Source organism: Vollenhovia emeryi, unplaced genomic scaffold (genome assembly GCF_000949405.1).
Source record: "Vollenhovia emeryi isolate VEMERY1.0 unplaced genomic scaffold, V.emery_V1.0 DF939147.1, whole genome shotgun sequence".
Taxonomy (NCBI): Eukaryota; Metazoa; Arthropoda; class Insecta; order Hymenoptera; family Formicidae; genus Vollenhovia; species Vollenhovia emeryi.
This window is the reverse complement of record NW_011967219.1, coordinates 674,302-695,927: the sequence shown is the minus strand read 5'-3', so window position 1 is coordinate 695,927 and position 21,626 is coordinate 674,302. Positions and strand designations below refer to the sequence as shown.

Here is a 21,626-nt window from a genome sequence, read left to right as displayed (position 1 = left end):
TTCGTCACATTCGGACACCTCCATTGCTGGGAGTCGCACTTGAACGTGGGAGGACCGCACGCGTGCAGCTCGGTGTCCTCGTCGGATCCATCCCCACAATCGTCTTTTCCATCACAGATATACGCCTTGAACACGCATCTCTCGTTCCGACATCTGAGAAACGTGTCAAATTAGATATCGACGAATTGAAAACGAGAATAAGGTATACATCTCTAGCGTCCACGCTTTCTGAGAGAACGCGAGGAAACTTGATTATGACAAACCTGAAAAATCCAGTCTGACAGTCGACCTTTCCGCATGACTCCGGCTCGTCGGACTTGTCCGGGCAATCCGCGGTACCGTCGCAGTACCAGCTTCTCGGTATGCAGATGGCTGAACTAACGCACTGGAACTGCTTATCGGTGTTGCACTGATCTGGCGCCAGTGACGGGCAGCCCACTTCGTCCGAGCCGTCGTTACAATCACTAATGCCGTCGCACTTATACGACGCTAAAACACACATCTTTTGGTCCGCGCAAGTGAATTGTGTACTGAGACAGGTCACCGGCGGGCAATCCATCTCATCCTGCTGATCGAAACAGTCGCTGTCGCCGTCGCATACCCAGGACTGCGGTATACAGTGGCCGGAGCGTGGACAGGTGAACTGGAAGTACGAGCAAGTTTTCGCTGCGCAGAACTCGCCTTCATCGGAGCTGTCGCCGCAGTCATTCTCGGAATCGCATTTCCAAGTTGCGGGGATGCAGCGATTATTGGCGCAAGCGAACTGATTAGCGCTACAAGTCACATTCGGGCACCCCATCTCGTCGCTGTAATCGCCACAATCGTTCTCGGAATCGCAGTGGAACGTCATTGGTACGCAGCGGCCGGACTTGCACTGGAACTCGCTCGAGCTGCACGTCGGTTTCGTGCAGTTTTGCATTTCGTCACTGTTGTCCAGGCAATCGTTCTCGCCGTCGCACACCCAGGATTTCGGGACGCACCTGGAAGTAGATCGATTAAGAGTTGAAACGCTCGAATTCGCAAGTAGATCTTTTTCTACTTTCATATTCAATCGAATGTAAAATAATATGTTGGCCGGACGGTCGCGTTAGTCTCCTTTACATTTTAAGTAAATTAATATAATGTATTACGAAAACGACAGTACTAAATTGCGCCTGATACAAGTGAAATTAAAGCTTCTAAATTAAAAAAACGTACGTGACATTTAACAAAAATAATACCCAAAGCTTTTATTCTATTGTATTCAGTAAAATAAAAGTATTCAGTTGGAAGAGCATTCGTCCGGCAAGTAGAAAGTCCCAGGTTCAAATCCTGGTCTAGCCCGTTATTTTTCCCACCGAAAATCAATAAGTGGCGCGTCTTAGTGCCTACCTCCCCGAAGATACACCCCTATTTATTATTATGGACGAAATTCAAATCTTTCGGTAGTGTTTTCAGCAAGACTGCTTGAACATCTGACCAGATTACCTCCAACTCGCTTGTATATATTTCATCACCCGTTCGAGCTTTATATTAAAAACGAGGCAATGCTTCTCAGTGCTCGATTAAGATTATCTTCTCATTCAACATTTAATTGTCAACTAAATAAGTCACACACCTCTGGTTTGCGCAAGTGAAGTCCCAAGTATGTGGACACGCCTGCAAAGGCGGTTCCCCATCTGGATCGGCTGCGCAACTCCTACCATTGCTCTGAAGACGCTCTCCGTAAGGACATCCGCATACTTGAGTGAGCTTCGGCATGGATTGCATGCCAGGGAACGTGATAGCGTCGGAGCGCGAGGAGTTATCCGGAATAGCGAAGCAAAGCTTTTCGCAACCACCGTTGTTGATGCTGCAAGGATGAGTAATCATCGTCTTCTGGATATCGCGACTGAAGACCTTCACGCCGTAAAGCCTGTTGGTAGCGGGCTCACGGACCAAGATAGCTTCCTGCTCGCCGGTCTCTTTATGCAGCCGAATAATGGCGTCGAGACGCCAATCGGTGATGTACATCCAGTTCTCGTGGATGGCGATAGAAAACGGATGTCGAATCAGTCGCGAGTTTACCGTTCGTACGTCCGTGCCGTCCAAGTTCGAGTGCTGCACGTGATCCAGAAGAGCGTCGCACCAGTACAATCGATCTTTCATAAAGTCGATCGCCAGTCCATTCGGCCAGCCCAGAGTTAGATTTCTGAAGACAACCAGGTTGGAGCCGTCAGCCTGAGCCCTGCTAATGTTAGCCGGCCGGTCCCATTCCGAGAAGAAGATCAGACCCTGGTTCGGGTGGATTACGATTGCGCGAGGACGCTTCAGATTTTTCAGCAGCGTTCGCCGGTACGTGACATTCCGAGTGCTGAGCACGTTTAGTGTGCCTGAGAAAGTAGAAAGATTTTGGTCGACCAGTCAGATCCAGTGTATATTTATTCTTTTAGAGCTTTAAAAAGTTCACAAAAACTCATGTTGCGAATCAACTCGAATGAAGAACAACGATTCAGTAAAACTTCACCAACGAACCTTTACGGGAGTCGATGTAGTACAAGTTCTTCGCAGCCCAATCGACGGCGAGTCCTTCCACCCCTTCATTTTGACTAGCCAGGACGATTTCACGCCCGGTCGCGTTCTGGTGTACCCTGTATATGACGTCCTGAAGAACATCGCTGTAGTAGATGTACTGGTCGTGGGCGTCATAGTCCAATCCAACGAATCGTGCCCGTCTGGACACCACTGGCAGGATAGCATCGCTAAAGCCTTCCATTACGGGATTGAGTACGCGGCCTTTGATGAACCTCTGCTGAGAATACATCAGGAACTCCTGCACCAGGTTGCAGTTCCTCATGTCGACTGCCAATCGCCATCCAATGTGACAGGCGCAGCGATAGCCTAATCGATTGTTTTGATCGCTGGAGGCCGTGACGATGCACATGTGTTGACAGCCGCCGTTATTATTGCCACAGGGATTGGAGACGTTAGGTTGCGTAAGTGGATGTAAGGCTTTTATAGCTTTGGCGTCGCGTACCTTAAAAAAGGGGATTGTAAATATCACCAGGTCAGCTTAATACAACTTTTCTCAAAACTGTTTGGAAAAATGTCCGGCACTAAATGACACAATGTTACATTATCACCAGTTAATTGAAAAAAATATGTCAATTGGTCCAACTTCAGTAGAAATTGATTAGATTGACTTTATAAACATTTTCATGAAATTGAAAGGTTTGAAATATTCGTATCTACCTTGAATACACTTTGGATGGAATAATCTCCTTGAGTCTTGTCGACGCTCATGACGGCCTGCTTGGTAGCGTCCGTCCAGAATATCCTGTTCTCGAATAGAGTGAGTCTGATCGCGGATGGCACTTGAGAACCTCTCAGAATCATTATTCTGTTGTGACCTCTGTAGTCCGCCGTTTCGATGTAGTCCAACAGGGAGTCGCACCAGTAGATCCTTTTGGCAATGATGTCGACGGCCACGCCGGAGACTTTATAAGCTGCCTCGGAGACGACGGGGAACGCGTTCGTGCCGTCCATGTTTGTGCGTAGGACCTGCTTGCTGTCGGCGATGAACATGAGGCCCCTCGTGGGATCTAGCGCGATGTCGGACGGGCTGGTGAGATTGGAGCCCACCACGATCCCGTGGTAACGTCCATCCAGCTCGAACACATCCACCTTTTGCACGATGGAGTCCGCCACGTAGAGCTTATCGCCGATCCAGTCTATCGCGATGGACACGGGTCCCCAGGAGCCCGCCATACTGATGTCCACCTTGGCCGTCTCGCTACTGGGGTTGAGCGACTCCGAGTGAACCTTCCGCGTCTTCATGTCGCTCCAGAAGAGCAGATTTCGCGAGTACAGGTAGTCCACCCCGCTCGCGCCGGTGGTGTTCGCGATTATCTTCCGGTCCTCGCCGGTCGCGCTCAATCGCCATATCGCGCGATCCTGCGCGAGCAAGAGCTCCAGGACGGAGATGTTCTGCGCGCGACACTTGTTGAGCCCGTGAAGAACGTAACCGGGCGCGCAGTGACACGTGTACCAGCCGTCAGTGTTCTCGCACAGCTGCTCGCAGAAGCCCCACTCGGAGCACTCGTTTCGATCTGCGGAAAGGAACAAGTCCAATGGGCGATGCAGAGGAAACTATGCGAAAGCGGGTGGACTTTAAATTGTTCGAGGTTTCCAATACCCGCTTTTACCACTGCAGATGAACTTTAATCTCGGCCTAAATTACTTCTCATCTTTCTTTCAATTTTTTAAAGCTAGAAAAAGATATAAAGTGAGTTGAACCGAGATTAAAGTTAATTGGTAGAAACGAGCATAACTCAGGACTCCTCAACCGTTGTACCACCGTTGCACAGTGGATATTAAAAGTTTCAATTCGCACGACTCATATAGCTTACCAATGCAGGTCCGCGAATCATTGGCAAGGATTCTTCCCTCCGGGCAATAACAAGCCCCTCCGGTCGGAGACGCTTGACACTTGTGTTGGCAACCAAACGAGCCGCACATGTTCGTCGCTACACGACAAAGAAATTTCCTTTTAAACTTCTAAGAATCTCCTAATTTAAGTCTAAATCTATATTCTACATTCTATATTTAATATAATTTAAAATATAGAATCTATAGTCCGTATATTTTAACTAGAGTTGGGAAACTTTATAAAAATATCTAGTTACAGTTACAGTTTTTTTTGCTAAAAATGTAACTAATTACAGTTACAAGTTACCAATTCTGAAAGGTAACGCGTTACAGTTACACAAAAATGACGAGTCGTTACTCTGCAGTTACTTTCTTGCAATGAAAATAAATGTATCAAAGCATTCGAATTGTAAAGTGTCGATAAAGGAGTTTATGCGCTAATGCAAGGCCTAATGCGATCTGTGGAGGTTTAAAAAATATATAAAGTAACTCTTAATGTAACTATTAAATTAGTTACTAGTTATCAAAAAAAGTAACTGTAACTGTAATTTCGTTACAAGTAACGAGTTACTTCCCAACCCTAATTTTAACAATTTTATATATTTATATATAAAATTTAGTTGTTAAAATATACGGACGTATATTTTAAATTCCTAGCACTTGCATCCCAGAACGCTGACGAGAACTGTTGACACAAATGTGTCTTTTCGTTTCTGTATATCGATTAAGTACTCCATAATTGCAACAAATCAAGTTTATGTAACTACCAATGATTCGTTATTACGCGAACTCATGAAATATTTTATATAATCCTGCGACGTTATTAAAACAAACGTAACACGCATACGATCGCGTTATACGTGAACTTTTTGCTCAGCGTCGAGCACGCAATTAAATTACACTTACAGCACGATTTCTCATCAAACCCGTCCTCGCAATCCTGTTTTTCATCACACAACTGAGATCGATTGATGCATAATGGCTTCCCGTCCAGTGCACCTTTCGGGCACATATACTTGGTTCCTGGGCAGACTGTCACTGTGCAGGACCTCTCGTCGGAGCCATCCTGGCAGTCTTTATAACCATCGCATTGATATGCTATGGGAATGCAGAGCGCATTGGCGCATCGGAACTGATCACTGGTGCAAGGTGGGAAACCTGGGCATTATCAAGAAGTCTCTTATGAACGTCGTTTATACGAACTGTTAAAATTTATGTTTTAATTATCTATGGAGGAAAGTAGTGTCCTATTATAGGATAGGCTCCTAATATGAGATAGCGGAGTTTCTGTTAAATTAATAGGCATCATCTGTTGGTTCCACCATAGTATAACTAGTAGGTCCATTCCGTCATTTGTTTCGTTTTGCGTCGATCCCTTCTGAAAAAGATTTGCGATTGAATTTGAACGTTGAGAACCTACCGAGGGGAAAACCACTGACCAAAATCTTGTATACCGATGCCCACTAATGCCCAGTGGGCATTACTTTATCTTATTATCTTGTTTTATCTTATTTTATCTCACTTTACCTTATTTTATCTTTATAATGCCCCAGCGAGACCTAATGCCCAAAAAATGCCTAGTAATGCCCAGTAATGCCGCAAATCTGTACACCACAATGCCATCAGCGGTTTCCCCTCGGAACCTACTATCTCACATTAAAATCTTATCTCATATTAAAATCCTATCTCACAATAGAAGACTTCTCTGTATTCATGAAAAGACGCTTGCCGATAACTTGATGGTAAAAATGAACGGAAGGAGGAATGGGTAAAAATGTCATCCATTTGGAGGCAACGATGGCCGGAGGGATGAACCGTGAAGCGTCGAGTGGACTCGTTGCAAAATCGCGAACTCACTGCAGTGTTCCTCGTCGCTGTTGTCACCGCAGTCGTCAAAATGATTGCACCTCATGTTCTGCTCGAGGCAGCGCTGCGTGGCGTTGCACCTGAATTGATCCAATCGGCAGGCATTCTTCACATTATTTTCGCATCTCTCCTCGTCCCTGCCGTTCCGGCAGTCCAGGTAACCGTCGCACTTCTTTTCTTTGGGTATGCAAAGTTCCGGTGTGGTCCCCCCGCACCTGAAGTCATCCGGCTGGCATTTCCTGTATGCTGCAACACACGTCGCGGTCCCCCGTCACTCCTTCGTCCATTCGCAAAATTTCTTTCTCACGGAGCATCATGCAACAAGTACAAATGCCGGGACAAACGTTTCAGGATATTTAGACGCTGAAATGGCCTCGTGTCGCGAACGTCCGGCTTTGGCGACATATCTGAGAAGAACATCTTCGGTGGCGCGTTCGTAAACGCGGAACCGTGACAAATGGAGTGGCACACACTGTCACTGTTACATAACACGTGTCAAAAGCGCGATCCGAAGTGGATGACGCTTTCGGGTCCAAATGGTCTCGCGTGATAACTCGCCATTAGCTGCACATAATGCGCGACCATATCTCGACGATCACCTGGCGCGACACGTACGTTCGCGCTGTTGATAAACACGTGGAATGAGCCCGATATGGCAATCCGGAACGTGATTTTTCTCAGTTAGTTTCTGCGATATCAAGATAAAAGAGTCATAGCGGAAGAGAAGCGAGACGAGGGACTTTTTTTAAGTCGCGGCCAATGGAATTTTAATCGCGGAGCGTTTCAATAAAATATTATACTTTTTCTAAATGTCCTTTTAAAAGTCTCGCGTTTTCTCGACTGAAATACACGAAAAATGTTAAGAATAAAGTTGTAATCGATTGCATGTTCGAAAAAATAGAAATCTTACGAGTTCAACGGCTCTTAGAAATATTCTACTCTCAACGATCAGGATACGCGTGTAAAATATGCACGAGTTTAAATGAGATGTGACGATTGGAAAATACGAAAAATTATAACTGACACAAAGCTTTTGACAGTGACACGACCAGCGTCCAAAGAAAGGAAAGTGTTATCGCAGTTAGTAAGACGTTTGCAAATCTCAGTCTTCGTTTTTACGACGTCGGTGAGCATAATAGCTGATTTAACAATGTGCAGTGCGTGTTATCGTGACAGCACGATAATTTAGTGAATCCTAGTGTGAAGAATTCGCCTAATCGCGCAGCTGCTACTTAGCCATGCTCTTATGCGAATGGCCTTGTCACTGACGATTATGTTATCGCGTAGTATCTTTCGGTATGTACATATATCCGTACTAATTAATATCCCATCTAAATGACGCAGTTGATGGTCTTGAGGTCGCTTCTTAACAACCGCGTACTTTCTTGCGTTACTCACGAGAGGAAGAGAAGAAATGGAAATGATTTAAAATTAAAAGAATCCTCTGTGTTTTTCAGCGCCAGGGATTAATTTTCAGTTGGTGCAGACTGATACGGTGGTTTGCTGAGCAAAGAAGAAGAAATTACGCGAAACATTACTTTCGGCGAAATGAGACTTGGAATAAAAATAGATGAAGCTGCGTGTCGGCTTGTGAGAGGCGCTGACGTGCGCGGGAAGAATCTTCTTTTGAAATTTACCCTGAAAACTACGCAATCGTGGGACAACACGGCACTTTGAAGACTTTTATGAGAGCTTTTTGAAATTCTACTAGTAAATACATACATTCTACTAGTAAAAATGTATACTATAATTTCGAAAAGCTCTCATAAAAATCTCCGAAACGCCATGCTGTCCCGCGATTACGTGATTTTCAGGATATATTTCGAAAGAAAATTCGTTCCGCGTGGCTGCGTGCCAGATGTTTTTTTTCACACTGGTGTAAGTGTGTAAGTGTAAGTCACGCTACGTAAGACCAGAGACCCTGTAATCAGAGACTGGCCGTAAGGGTTCGTCAAATTCCCGCGAGTGAGAGAGAAACATAGGCTGTCCACTCTTCCACCACCGTAGAAACGTTTCTACGGTGGTGGAAGAGTGAGATAGCCCATGTTTCTCTCTTACTCGTAGGAATTTAACGAACTCTTATGGTCAGTTTCTGATAACAGGGTCTCGTGAGACTACGTAACTTTTCCATATCTGGGGGTCAATTCTGCATCTTTTTTTACATTATAGTGAAAATGCTAAAAGTAAATAGCTTTGTCTCTTTCTAACCGTCTCCTTAAAAAGAGACAAAGTTCACTTTTAGCATTTTCACTATATCGTGAATTGACCTCCTGACGTCGCGATATGATTAAGAAAAAAAAATTAATCACGGGAAAGAGTGACGTTGGCAAGGATGATTGTCAATTTGTACTCACTGCAGCCGTCTTCATCAGTGCCGTCGACGCAATCGACGGTCATATCGCATCGTTGATGCGGTGGTATACAGTACGTCTTGTTGAAGCTGTACTGGCCACACGTGATCTGGCCGATGTCGCAGTCGGGCGGCGCTGAAACCCGGTGAAAAAAAAATTAATAAATTAATCGCTCACGTGGACAAGGACATTAGGGTAGGACAGGAGCTTGATCTTGGGTAAAATGATCTGAAATTGCTCCCCGATCACGATCCTTTCTCGCGGTTTGGTCAGAGAACCGACTGACTCGTCACGTTTTTACGCTACTGATAGCAATCTCGGCAAGTTTTCGAGCCGAATGTAATAAAGACATCCAGACATAATCTACAGTTCTACACAAAGAGCTAAAATTGTATAAGCAGTAATTTGACCTCTCACATTGATTGTATCAACCGCGATAGTCCGTCAAAGACTCGATTTTTTTAGTTATTTAAATGCGAAACACTCTTCGACCTGCAGATAGCGTCTTCTGCACGGAGAGAACTTTCCTTTAAAATTTATCCTGAAAATCGTGTAATCGCGGGACAACGCGACATTTCGGAGAATCTTATGGGAATGTTTTTTTTTATTTTACCATACGTTTGACTAGTGAGATGTATGGTAAAATTTCAAAAAACTCTCACGAAGTTCTTGAAAATGCCACGTTGTCCCACGATCGCCTGATTTTCATTTTAAATTTTAGGAGAAACTTCTCATCGCTCGGAAAGCAGCGTTTTCAGAGGCACGAAATACCTGAGCAGACCTGCGGTAAAAACTAAAGGTTCTCCTCTTTGAATTCTTATCGCGGTATTCTTTTGTTCTGATTGTGAGATCATACAAAGGAATCCGGAGGTGAATACGATGAACTTCTGACGAGATCCCGCGCGACGTGCAACACGCGAGGGCTCGTTGCGAGAGCGCAGATTGCGCCGGTGCTATAATTGCGCGCGGGTATAATCGGTCGGCCGTCGTTCGCCAGGCGATCGAGGGAAGCACCCTCCTCGATCGTTTAATACCGGATGGCACGACAATCACGCTGCCGAGCCGAGAGGTATCGCTTTGACGCTGTCTTTCCCAAATATTTTCCAATAACGCACGCGTCATCGACGTGTAAAGCCAACGGCACACGATACTATTTTTCCTGCTGCATTACTTACGAGAGCCAATTAGGCTTTAGCCTTAAATCAGGTGATCTAAAACTCTGTACTTATTGGCTCTCGTAAGCAGTCCAGTAGGAAAAATAGTATCGTGTACCGTTAGCTTAAGACTCTTCATTCTACACGGAGAGAATTTTCTCTTAAAATTTACCCCGAAAATCATGTAATGGTGGGACATGGAATTTTGAACAACCATGAGTTTTTGGAAATTTTACCATACATTCTACTAGCAAAACGTATACTGAGCATAATCAATAGTAGAATGTATGGTAAAATTTCAAAAGACTCTCGTAAAATTCCTTGACACGCCACGTTGTCCCGGGATCACATGATCTTTTAGGATAAATTTTAAGAAAAAGTTCTCTCCGTGTAGAAGTGAACTTTCGAGACAGTGCGAATCGCAGGTCTCGTTCGTTCTACGACGATCGTCCGGTAAACGTCTGTTAAATCAATTTCGGGACATTAGAGTAAACTGGCTCGGAAACGAGATTTGTTGTAATAGATGTGAGGATGTAATTGGCAGGAGGGGGATGAACGTCGAGGAGAAAGTTGTCGAGCGCGAAATTGGAGTCGATTCCGCGCAAAACGAGATACAATTGTGCCAGTGGATCCGTTTCATCGAATGGCACGCGATACTTGTGCACACCGTCCTCGAAAGAGGGTCACAGCCTTGCTTCCGGTTTTGCATTGTCACCCGCATAACAAACGGCCGCCACTTCGCGGTGGCCTAGGCTAAATCCCACAGAGGGGCAAGGGACACTGTTGCGTTCGTGGCGAGTCAAACGCGATCTTTTTTTGGATATCTTAAAAGGACTTGAACGACGTCGCCCTGCAAACTCGACGGACGAATTTTTCTTTTGCCCGTAACAATGATCTCGCACGTACCTGTATATTTGCGCGTATTCAAAAGATTATGCACTGTTAGAAAGAAAATTGGCATCGTGAAAACTACGTAACCAAATGATGAAAAAGGTCTCAGGGCTAAATGTCATTTTTTTAAGAACGCTGCAAGAAACGGAAAGAAAATAATTTCTTTATGGTGGTTGAAAGCATTTGAAAATAGCACGGAGTATAAAAGAGTTTTTCCCAAAGAGGCATTCTGGATGCTGAAATTTTCGCCACTTCGCTAATCTACGGGTTGCCTGTCTTCAGCTTCTAGGTGTCAAAAACAAAAAAAAACCATTGATCGTCCTCGCTCGCACGGAAAAATAACTCAAGGCACGAATAGTATTTATTTTACGCTTCCTGTAATGTAAATCCGACGATAAGGAGCGATCACAAAAGCGGTCACGTAATCAGCCGCATGGAAAAAAAATGCTGAACAAAGAGACCAAAGCGCTTCCGAGAGGAAGCCTCGGATTTTCGTCGAGCGCTTCCGGCACGAGATTCGTTGTAAGCCATACATAGCTCGAGACAAACCATTCCGCTCGTAAACAGGAAGAGCGCGTCAAAAAATCGGCCGTTTCAAGGCTGCAATCATAATCGCCCCGCGCGAATTCGAGTCGCGTTTACATCAAAGTTCAATGCGGCCCCAGAAAATTCGACATTACGCTTACGGTTGCGTTACTTCCGCTCGGACCTGCGTCAACTTGAGGCTTGTTATTGCGAGACTCCCTTCCCGAATTCCCTTTCAAATGGTCAGCGTCAAGGTTTCCGGCGACGCTGTCAAGACTAAGGTGCTATTATGCGCAAAATTAATTTTTTTTTCACGCGCCCCGGGGTCTTCGCAACCGTAAATCCATGCCTGCCGGTGCAAGAGTACTGAATGAAGACGATGGCTTCATTCTGAAAGTTCTTTCACCGCGAGCTGTAATGGGGGCAGCGGGCGATCGCTGATCATACACGCATCCCTCTTTATTATTACTTAACGAAGCACTTCGTCATTAATTATTCAGCAGCACGAACGGTGAAGCGTACTTTTCCGATGAAATTTCACGTTTGAGGACGCGCTCCAGTTTCACCGAAATTCTACGAAATATACCCGTGGCGATCACGTGGGAAGGTGACGCGACAGTAAAATTCAATAATAAGGAGAAACTAAAGAAAAATCTATGTATCGTAGAAATCTCGAGATTTGCGAGCTCATGCCAAATACAGGGAGCAGGACAAAATGGCGATGTACAAAAGGACTCTCTTAACGTCTACATATGGATTCGCTTAATTTTCTTTAACGAAAAATCGGTTGATGTTACCAAGAATATTACATAAGGCAGTCTTATGCAATGTACAGTAGTTTCTGAGTTCAATAAGAAAAATATATTTTATTTAGGAAACTATAGAAAATTTTTTCTTAAAATTTATCCTGAAAATCGTGTAATCGCGGAACAGCATGGCATTTTAAACAACTTTATGAGAGTTTCTTGAAATTTTACCACACATTTTACTAACGTTTTGTTAGTAGAATGCATGGTAAAATTTAAAAAAAAAACTCCCGTCAAGCTGCTCAAAATGTTGTCCCACGATTACATGATTTTCAGAGTAAATTTTAAGAGAAAATTCTCTCCGTGTAGTTAAGCGTTTTTAATCAACGTAATGGTGATTTTGTATTGTAAGAATAACAATAGGTGCGACTTTGTTAAATACTTCACATTAAGAAATTGTCCACCATTGATCCTTGAGCTACCAGGAGACGCAATGTACAGGATCTTTAAGGCCCGGCTTTTCATTTTCTGGTTAAATGTTGACCAGTCGACTGTATGTCTCTTCTTAGATAATAATAGAGAAAAAAAGTGAAGAGTCCACTAACCTCTAGTTAACAGTTAACCAGAAAATAAAAGCCCGGGTCTCAGATAATAATATGGAATACATTAGATAATATAGAAAAAGACGGAGAGTCGACTAATCTCTGGTTAACGGTTAACCAGAAAATGAGAAACCGGGCCTATCAAACGGATTAAAAAAAAGAACGCACGCGCCGATACTTACGACATGATTGCATTTCATCGCTGTTGTCGTCGCAGTCTCCGCGGTAATCGCACACCAGAATCGAGTGTATACATTTGCCATCGTTGCACCTGAACATGTTATTCCCGCAGCCATCGCCTGTAACAGAAAGCATAGAGCATGAAGGGATCGGCCGGGAAGCGATATTGCTGCCGTGATAGGTGAAAGGTTCAATGCCTGCCGCCGGGGAACTGCCGTTTCTAGGTGTAACCGTTGCAGAAGATAGGATTCTTCTAGGTCTCTCTCTCTCTCTTTCTCTCTCTTTTTTTTTGAGCGAATCCTCATCCGATGAACTTTCGCGTGGCGATTATTTCGTCACCTCGCCCGCGGTGTGTCCGAGATATCGAGGGGAGCACAATTGAACGCGCTTGTGCAGCGAGAAACCAACTTTCCAGGCTTGGAATTTCGGACTTGTGTCGCGGGGCGTGCGTCAGAATTGACCCAGGAATTGACTGTCGGCGCGTTAGAGAGTGAAATGATTTTAGTTCGCCCTTAACGTTCCCCGGGAATGGTCGTGTCCAAAAAGCCGCGCGTTTAGAGCCGAGATTCTTTTAAATGGCCACGCTCGATTAAAGAAGCTCGTCAGAAGTGTGATAGCCGCGGGCACCCACACTCTCCAGTTTGTGACTCCGTGAACTTTTCAATTCTTCGAATGCGAATATAAATGTATTTTGGAATACAAATCACCCATTTCGGGGGAATTATCATTGGAATTTTTTCTCTCATTAAGGCGCCGTGTTTATAAACAGAATGATAATATCCCAGCTTGGACATTTTCTTTCTCGGAATAAGTTAAACCTCCAGCACAACTTAATTTCTTCTCCACTCGGATATAAAAAAAATACATACGTAACAAGAATATTGCGTGCGAGATTAAATTCCTTCCTCTAATTATCTGTTCTACAAATTAGTGTCTTTTATCTTTAATGGAGTTTTTTAATCCCTAATGGAAGACGGTCGATCGGTTATTTTCCGCTAGAAATGGCTGTGTCATTAATTGTTATTGGAAACGTAGTACGTGTCAGTAGCGAGACTTTGCATTAATATTAATTAGCGAAGAGAATACGAGACTGTATGATCGATGGTACAATGAAGTCGATCAGTATAGGGCATCAATTAGCAGCACTTTCGACTGCAAGGCTACAACAGCTTTCCTCCTTTGTCCCGTCTAAAATAACCGGAGAACAGAAGTACCGGGAAGTGTCGTTGCGGCGACACCGAACTCGTGGGAGTCGTGGGTGGAAATTAAGATCACGACGATCCGTGATTGCGATGATCTTCTAATCTTCATTATAATTATTGGATTCATTATAAGTGGCTGGATATAATTAGACGGGTATGCAGATTGTTTTATTTTTCGCAAGTAAAACGTCGAAACGTTTCCTCGAGCTGAAGGCGACAATGAATAATTTGCTTTCGCGCGTACCCGTAAAGGTGTACAGGAATACCTTGAAATGGCCTAATGTTTGCTGCGCAGCATCCGCGAGACGTGATAAGAAAAGGCGCGATAAACAACCGGCCTCTTGTCTCGGTTATCGTTTGCAGGTGACTTTTGTTCATCGGCCGCCGGGGAAAATTTGCATAACGACGCGGAATTTTTCACGAGTGTCGTTATGCAAATGCGTGCCTATTGATATTCGAATGTCGTCGTCATCGCGCAGCTCGACGGCGATGACGCTTTGTTTTGAATTATCAGCGATAATGAGGATAATAATAAACCCGATCTCTCACACAGACATGCGCATACCGCGATCGTTTAAAGAGGAACCCGGATTTATGATAATTCGCATTTTCCTGCGATTCGTCCACGACGCGACGCATCGCCGTTTTCCGAGCGATGACCAGGAACGCAAGACGATTACTGTGAGAAATGAGAAACCCTGATTTCCAAACGCTATAAGGTCGAGTCGTCTGCAACCTGGAGTGGTGCTCAAGTTTCAAATAGTTTTCGAAAATTACTGACAAATAACCGAGGGGTAAACGGCTGAGGGCATTGTGGTGTACAGATTTGCGGCATTACTGCACCCTCAGAAAGGATTTCCGTTGCCGAGACAACAAATATTCTTGACGCATTTATAATATATTTCTCACAACCTCATTTAGTCTAAAAATAAGACAATATAAAAATAAAATCAATAATTCTTATTCTCCTCTATCGAATTAAAAAAAGGTTGACTTACTACATTGAGACAAGAGGAACTTATATAATATTCTTGCGTTTAGAATAAATCTTCCCTCCATCTTACAACGCACGAAGCTGGCACCACGATATTCGACAAAAGAAGACACCTACTACCATTTTATTCTAGATTTTGGAATTTTTCATTTAAGATTAAAATATTCCTTTCTCTATAATAAATACGATTGGCGCTATATCGATTCTATTTTATGATACATTCAAGTGTAATAGCATTGGACGCGGAATTTTTTTATGGATGTGGGCACTACTAGGCATTACTAGACCATTTTTGGGCATTAGTTTGGGCATCAGGCCTTGCTGGGACATTATAAAGCTAAAGTAAAATGAGATAAAATAAGACAAAACAAGAAAATAAGATAAAGTGATGTCCACTGGGCATTAGTGCACTGAAAAAAATTTCTGGTTGAATATGGACGAATCAGATAATTCCTTTAGGATTTACCAGAATTCCTTTAGGATTTACCAGAATTCCTGTAATCCTACAGATGCCCACACTGAAAAAAATTTCTGGTTGAATATGGACGAATCAGATAATTCCTTTAGGATTTACCAGAATTCCTTTAGGATTTACAAGAATTCCTGTAATCCTACAGAAATTCTGGTAAATCCTAAAGGAATTCTGGTAAATCCTAAAGGAATTATCTGATTCGTCCATATTCAACCAGAAATTTTTTTCAGTGCATGGGCATTGCTGTACAAGATTTTGGGCAGCGGTTTCCCCCTCGCAAGTAACCGATACCTCAGTATCGGAAGGTATCACTGATATCTTCGCGTTATCGTATTTACTTGTCTGTCACGGCTGTTCGAATTATCATAGTTGTCGCGATATTCTGTAATCGTTGTTATAATTATTTAACTACTGACTTATCGGACAAATGACTGATCGGTTGTTTGTAGTTAAATACTTACAGCGCGATTGCAGAATATCGCGATAACTATGGCAATTCGCGTAGCCGTGATGAACGAGTAATTACGATAACGCGAAAATACCAATGATACTTTCCAGTATTGCCGCGTTAAACCTGCGGTCTGGGAAACCTGACAGCTTGAACTTGTGCTCATTACCGTTCCGAGTAGGGAAGAATAATCTCCAATTGTCCCATTGGAGTTAATGAGCTTCCCTCGATTGTATCCGTGCGTTTTCCAAGTTTTACATTTCGCGTTATGAAAGGAAAACTGATCTCCTCTCGTAAAAGGACTTATCGCGCGGCGATGGCAATCGAGGCCCGTTTACGGAGACTTTCCCATCGCGGGAGGATCCTTGATACATTGTCCTTGGACGAGAAAGCGATCCTGCGCTGTGCAATCGGCTGACAACGTTGTGATTAATGTTTAAAAAAAAAATCGGTCACGCTCAGATGAAGCGTGTGATACATATGTAAAATAGAAAATGTCGTGTTGAGCAAAGCTTTTTTTCTCCCCCGGGACGCGATGCCTTTCCAACATTCGCGAAAATGTTGCGAAGTGTGCCCTGAAAGCTTGTCACGAGCGGGATCACCAAGGTTTTCGTTACTTTGCCGTCGGCCCCACCGTGACGCCGCTCCAGCGGACGATCCATAGATCGCTGATGTTAATAGAGAAAGTGACGAAACGCGGCGCCGTTTCCGTGGCCTCTCAGAAGCGAGCGCGATCAATTTTCGAAATGACATTCGCGCGATACCGCCGCTCTTCGCAAATAAGCAATCGGCATTTCGGTTCGTACGTGCCGATCGATCATTTTCCGCGACGACATTCGTTCGGAACGCGAACCCGCAAGACCGCTGGATCCGCGAAGGAAAGTGAGGAGAGCACGGAGGAGGTGAGAGCCTTAAGGTGTGTAAGTAAGCCACGTTCTGTATATGTGGGTGCCTCATCATCGCGAGAGAAGAGACGAGCAGAAAGAGATGGAGAATGACTGGGGGGGGGGAGGGGGAGGAGGAGGCAGAGAGAGAGAGAGAGAGAGAGGGAGAGAGAGAGAGAGCGTGAGGCTGTGAGAGGTGAGGAGCGGTTGCCGATTGGGGAGAGGGAGACAATGAGAGTGGGAGAGAGAGACGCTGATGGCACTAGAGAGGAGAGCAGAGGAGAGGAAGTGGCCACGGCTTGGAAGTGCAGCGTTCGTGCCAGGCCGTGCGGCCTGGTACGAGCAGAGCACCGACGGCAGCCGGGAGGGAATGTGCATTGCGGAGTAGGAATGCAAATATATCGAAGACAGATAAGTCGCCCGTGATACGCCGCGTGCTCGAGATTTTTTTCCGCGATATTTTCGTTGCCGCACATCCGGATCGTTAGATCCGCCAGCGCGGGGAAAAACACCGGTCCGCATTCACGCGATCAATTTTTAAGATCACACTCCGCCGTTTATTGCCCCGCTTCGCGGACTCGGGAACGGCCTGCGCGTCTCCCGTTGGGAAATGAAGCGACGCGTCAAATCTTACGGCGCGCATTGAACGCGATTTCATTAAGTAGACGACTCTTCCTCCGCCAAGATTTCAATCGAATCGTAATAACAAAGCGACCTTTAACGTACAGAATTCCGTTCAAGACACACGGCGGAATAAGTTCGCCTGTTCCCATCCTATAACGTTTCTTGCTATCGGGTTTAGACGACACGACCATTTCAAAATATTTCGCTACAACTTGGGAAAATTGATTGCCACGAATAAAATCTATATACAAGTGCACTTTGTTGCAGAAATATATTTAAAAACGCTCAGAACTGACTATTGGAGATTTTTATACCGTTTCTTAACTTTACGTTATTTTGCATTGAGAGCAAAGCGGACTGAGTATACAGTTAAATCTCGTCAATTTGCATTTCAATGGAACAAATTTCACTCGACATTTTAAACGTCGCCCCACTATTTTGTAGGATAAAATTAATTAACCACTAATTCCATTAAATAATGATTTTCATTTGCAATACGCGCGTGTAACAATCGCCGGCGGCGTCTGCAGTCCGTAAAAGAGCATAAATATGTATAACGGCACAAAAGGTCTCCCAGAAGCGAATGTAAATATATTCATTGATTATTTGGTATCGGTCACTCGCGCGGCGCAATCTGCCACGGGCGCAGGTGTGCGGCGAGCTTTAGCAATGATATAATGTATTATTAAGTAACGTATCAGGCATGCCGTACGCTCCGTCCTATGACATCGGCGCGGCGTTCACCTTCGCGCTCGCGTGAGAGGCGGATGCTCTTTCAGCGGCGCGTCGTCCGTACCAGACGGTGCAATAGCCAGCCGCGTGTACCGCTGCATCGACACGTCGTCGCGATGCAACGTTGCGCGCACACGACGACGGGTCGCGCACGTCGGGACGCCGGGCGCGGGGGAGCCGAGAAGTCCGCAGCGATTCGGAGAGACTCTCGAGGGCACTTTACACCGCCGACCTTAGTCCGTATCAGGCGGAAAATAGCTCGTATTGACCTCGAGTATCGCAATTTTGCTTATCGATCGGAGCATCGTTTGCGTAACGGGGCCGGAGGCGGATGAGACCGAACCCGACGATTAAATCATCGCGAGAGGCCGCCGCATTCCCGCGTCATTATCAATTGCAATTATTTATTGGGACCAAATTGGCGCGCGCCGCCGTAGATCGGCGGTGCGCTGCGAAGGCCGCGACGCCGGGACCTGGTCCAAGTTCTAGTTGCGAGAAATGTGCGGCCAATCGACTTGCAGCTTTTACGGAATAGCCGCAAGTCGACTGGCTGCGCGTTTTTTTTTTTCGGAGCTAGAACTTGGACCAAGTTCCAGCATCGTGGACACAGGCCTTAATACGTGTAACGCGAAGCAACCAGCGCGGAGAAAGACGTTTATCGTATCGTAGTAACGGCTCGACGACTGATTGGATTCTTTAGTGGGCTCAATCAATATCTCGAGGTCTCGTTGCGTAAGTAAAAGAATCTCTTTATCTTTGCCCTACATGACAGATGAGCAGAGATATTGCAATGCGAAGTCGGCCCGTTCAATGATGACTACCTTCTGCCGCATTCAAGCGTAATTTTCTTCGTAATTTCCTACGCCAGAGAGGTGTAGGGAGGGACGACGCCGTCATTATTACACATCAAAAATTACACGTAACATATATTATGTTTTAATATCTCTTTTTCTACTTATGTTACGTTTTTAACTGATTGCGCCGATGATGCCATAGTATTGCCGAAACGTTCGCATATTCGCGTATTCGATTTCATATAAATATACATTTTCGCACTGTCATCCTTAACGGCTCGTTATTATTATTTTTGGCCTTTGCTTGGCCTTTCTAGTACCTATTTGTATTTACACAAAACGAGCGTGTCATTTCTTTTTTAATTTAATATTAGAATATTTTATTATATAATATGAATAATTAAATGTGATACAAAAATATACATATCATGTATTATCTGTGTATTATCTGGCCGAGGTGATATTTCTTCGCAATAAACTTTAAATAAAATATTTAGACACTACCAACCTGTCACGGCTCTGAGTCCTATATTTCTTGAAATTTGTGTTTAACACATATAAGCCATACTAATTTGTGAAATATATATAATATTTTTCATTGTATTATATATAATATTCTTGCCATTTATTAAATCACTATAATGTATAATGTAATCACTCTCTTGCTTGTACACAGCTTACTGTCACAATGGTATTGGCCGAGCAATTAATATGTGATCTTTAACAATCTTGTAACGGGTATGATTTCTATGGTTTGTTTCGTTGTAATTTATTAAGCAACGTTCGTGCAAAGTTATACACGATTTCAGATTACTTGACAAGGGTCCGAAATCTGGGACCGAAACGTAACGTGTTTTGTTTTCAAAATAAAAACATCGGCCAGCGTAGGTCGTTAGAATTGGATGTCAGTGGTTTAATTATAGACGCTTCTGCATCCTTAGAGAGTATAAATTTTCTAATGACCATAGAAGAGATATATGAAAGAAGGTACGATCAGTTACAAGTATCAATTGCAGAAGTCGTCGACGCGTTCCAGAGGAACGTCCGAAGAAATTGGGTACAGCGCGGCCTGGATCGCTAATTGGATCATTCAGATCAACGAACGCCGTGCGACACATATATCGCCGGCAGCCCAGTGTCATTCAGCCACCCTGCGTACATACATCGCGTTCGTAGTACGTAGTACAAGGCCACGGCAGACGAATGCTCGATTGATATTTTGGCGAAAAGAAATTCGTACTTTTCATCTTTCTTTCCACGATCGGGCAATGCACCAATAAAAACTGCGTAGAGTTTTCCAAAGGTTCGGTCAAGCTTGAGAAGGGGACACACGGGATATCCAGATAAGTTGTTTCTTCATTCATGAAACCTCGAATCGATTAGAAATGACACATTTCCTTCGGAAATACAGAGACGTCTCTTCTTATATAATTCTAATTTTTAACGTGCAAATAGTTAAGAGTAGTAAAACAGTATCCATACACTGAAAAAAGTGTTTTACACCAACATTAATGTATACAAAATTGCATTTCTGATCGTACCAAGCAGTTAATTTTCGTAATAGAATTTTTCTAAGCGCTGTCACAAAACTGACTTCGACTAACGCCCATTTCTACAAATGCAGATTAATTTTAATCTCTGTTGATCACTGAATTTGTTCTTGTTTCCATAGCACGCATGTCTAAAAGACATTTTTAATACGACATTAAGTTAACTTTTAGATACGCATTGCTATCTGGGTTCCAATTTCCGAAACTAGAAAAAGATAAAAAGTAACAAAAAAGTAACAATAAAAAGAATTGCTAGACGACGTTAGGCTGGGAGATGATTTATTTGTTTGATTCCGACGTTCCGACCACGCGAGTTGTGGTCCTTCTCAAGGAGTTCAATAATAAATATTACGTCATCGATATTAAATTAAAAACGGAGGTTTAACATCCATCTCTGGGCGCCACTCGGAGAACCCAAGGAGAAATAAAAATCAAGATGATGTCAATTTGATGTCATACTGGCCAAATTTACGTCATATTTTCGTCAATAGACAACAAATTGACGTCATCTTGACTTTTTATTTCTCCTTGGGAACTGCTTTCGTTGATAAAAAGTAAGTTGAACGGCGATTGAAGTTAATCTGTATTGGTACTCTCTAAAAGTCAATCAGTGGATTATCACTGAAAACAGTCAACAGTCACTGATTCACTGAAAATAGTTATAAGTCTAGCACTGAATTATCTAGTGCTGTACTTATAACTGTTTTCAGTGATAATGCACCGAGATTGACTTTTAGAGTAGAAACGGTCACGGATCTTTTTATCTATGCATCACTCGCGTGTGGATATCGCTGGGAATGCTGTGAATAATCCAATTAAGTAATCCATGATCGGCTGGTATGCAAAATTTCACGAAAACACGCGCCCGATGCGCAGCGAGCGGTTAAGGGTGCATCGACACGCGAGGTGCAATCTCTAAGAAGATAGCGATATAGAAGGAATTAGCGGAACGTTTAAGGTAATTAACGCTTGGCGTGCTAATGCACGAACGTCTGACTCGTTACACGCCACTGACCGCGAACCGCCATTTTCGTTTCGTATACTTTCCTCCGGCGGAAATCGACGCGAGCGGGGCCCCGAGCTTGGCTTGGAAAATAACCAACGGGCCGCGGAAAAGAGCTGAACCCGCGTACTTAATTGCACGTGTGACGAGCGTCGATTGTTCCTTTCTTTCAATTCCGAGACGAATAACGCCGCACGGGGAAATAGAAATTTCCCTCTCCGC

The 21,626-nt window shown here is 44.0% G+C and overlaps 1 protein-coding gene across 1 annotated transcript in view; it reads right to left on the bottom strand.

Moving 5' to 3' along the window:
* LOC105566137 (low-density lipoprotein receptor-related protein 2) overlaps positions 1 to 21,626 on the bottom strand; it is a 52,846-nt gene that overhangs the window by 14,891 nt on the left and 16,329 nt on the right. The window contains exons 2-11 of the mRNA XM_012019908.1: positions 12,704 to 12,820; positions 8,607 to 8,738; positions 6,244 to 6,498; positions 5,293 to 5,544; positions 4,368 to 4,484; positions 3,211 to 4,067; positions 2,494 to 2,995; positions 1,598 to 2,351; positions 264 to 980; positions 1 to 153 (exon numbers count right to left, since the gene is read on the bottom strand). Of these exons, the coding sequence (XP_011875298.1) occupies positions 1 to 153; positions 264 to 980; positions 1,598 to 2,351; positions 2,494 to 2,995; positions 3,211 to 4,067; positions 4,368 to 4,484; positions 5,293 to 5,544; positions 6,244 to 6,498; positions 8,607 to 8,738; positions 12,704 to 12,820 (3,856 nt within the window). The remainder of the gene's footprint in view (positions 154 to 263; positions 981 to 1,597; positions 2,352 to 2,493; positions 2,996 to 3,210; positions 4,068 to 4,367; positions 4,485 to 5,292; positions 5,545 to 6,243; positions 6,499 to 8,606; positions 8,739 to 12,703; positions 12,821 to 21,626) is intronic.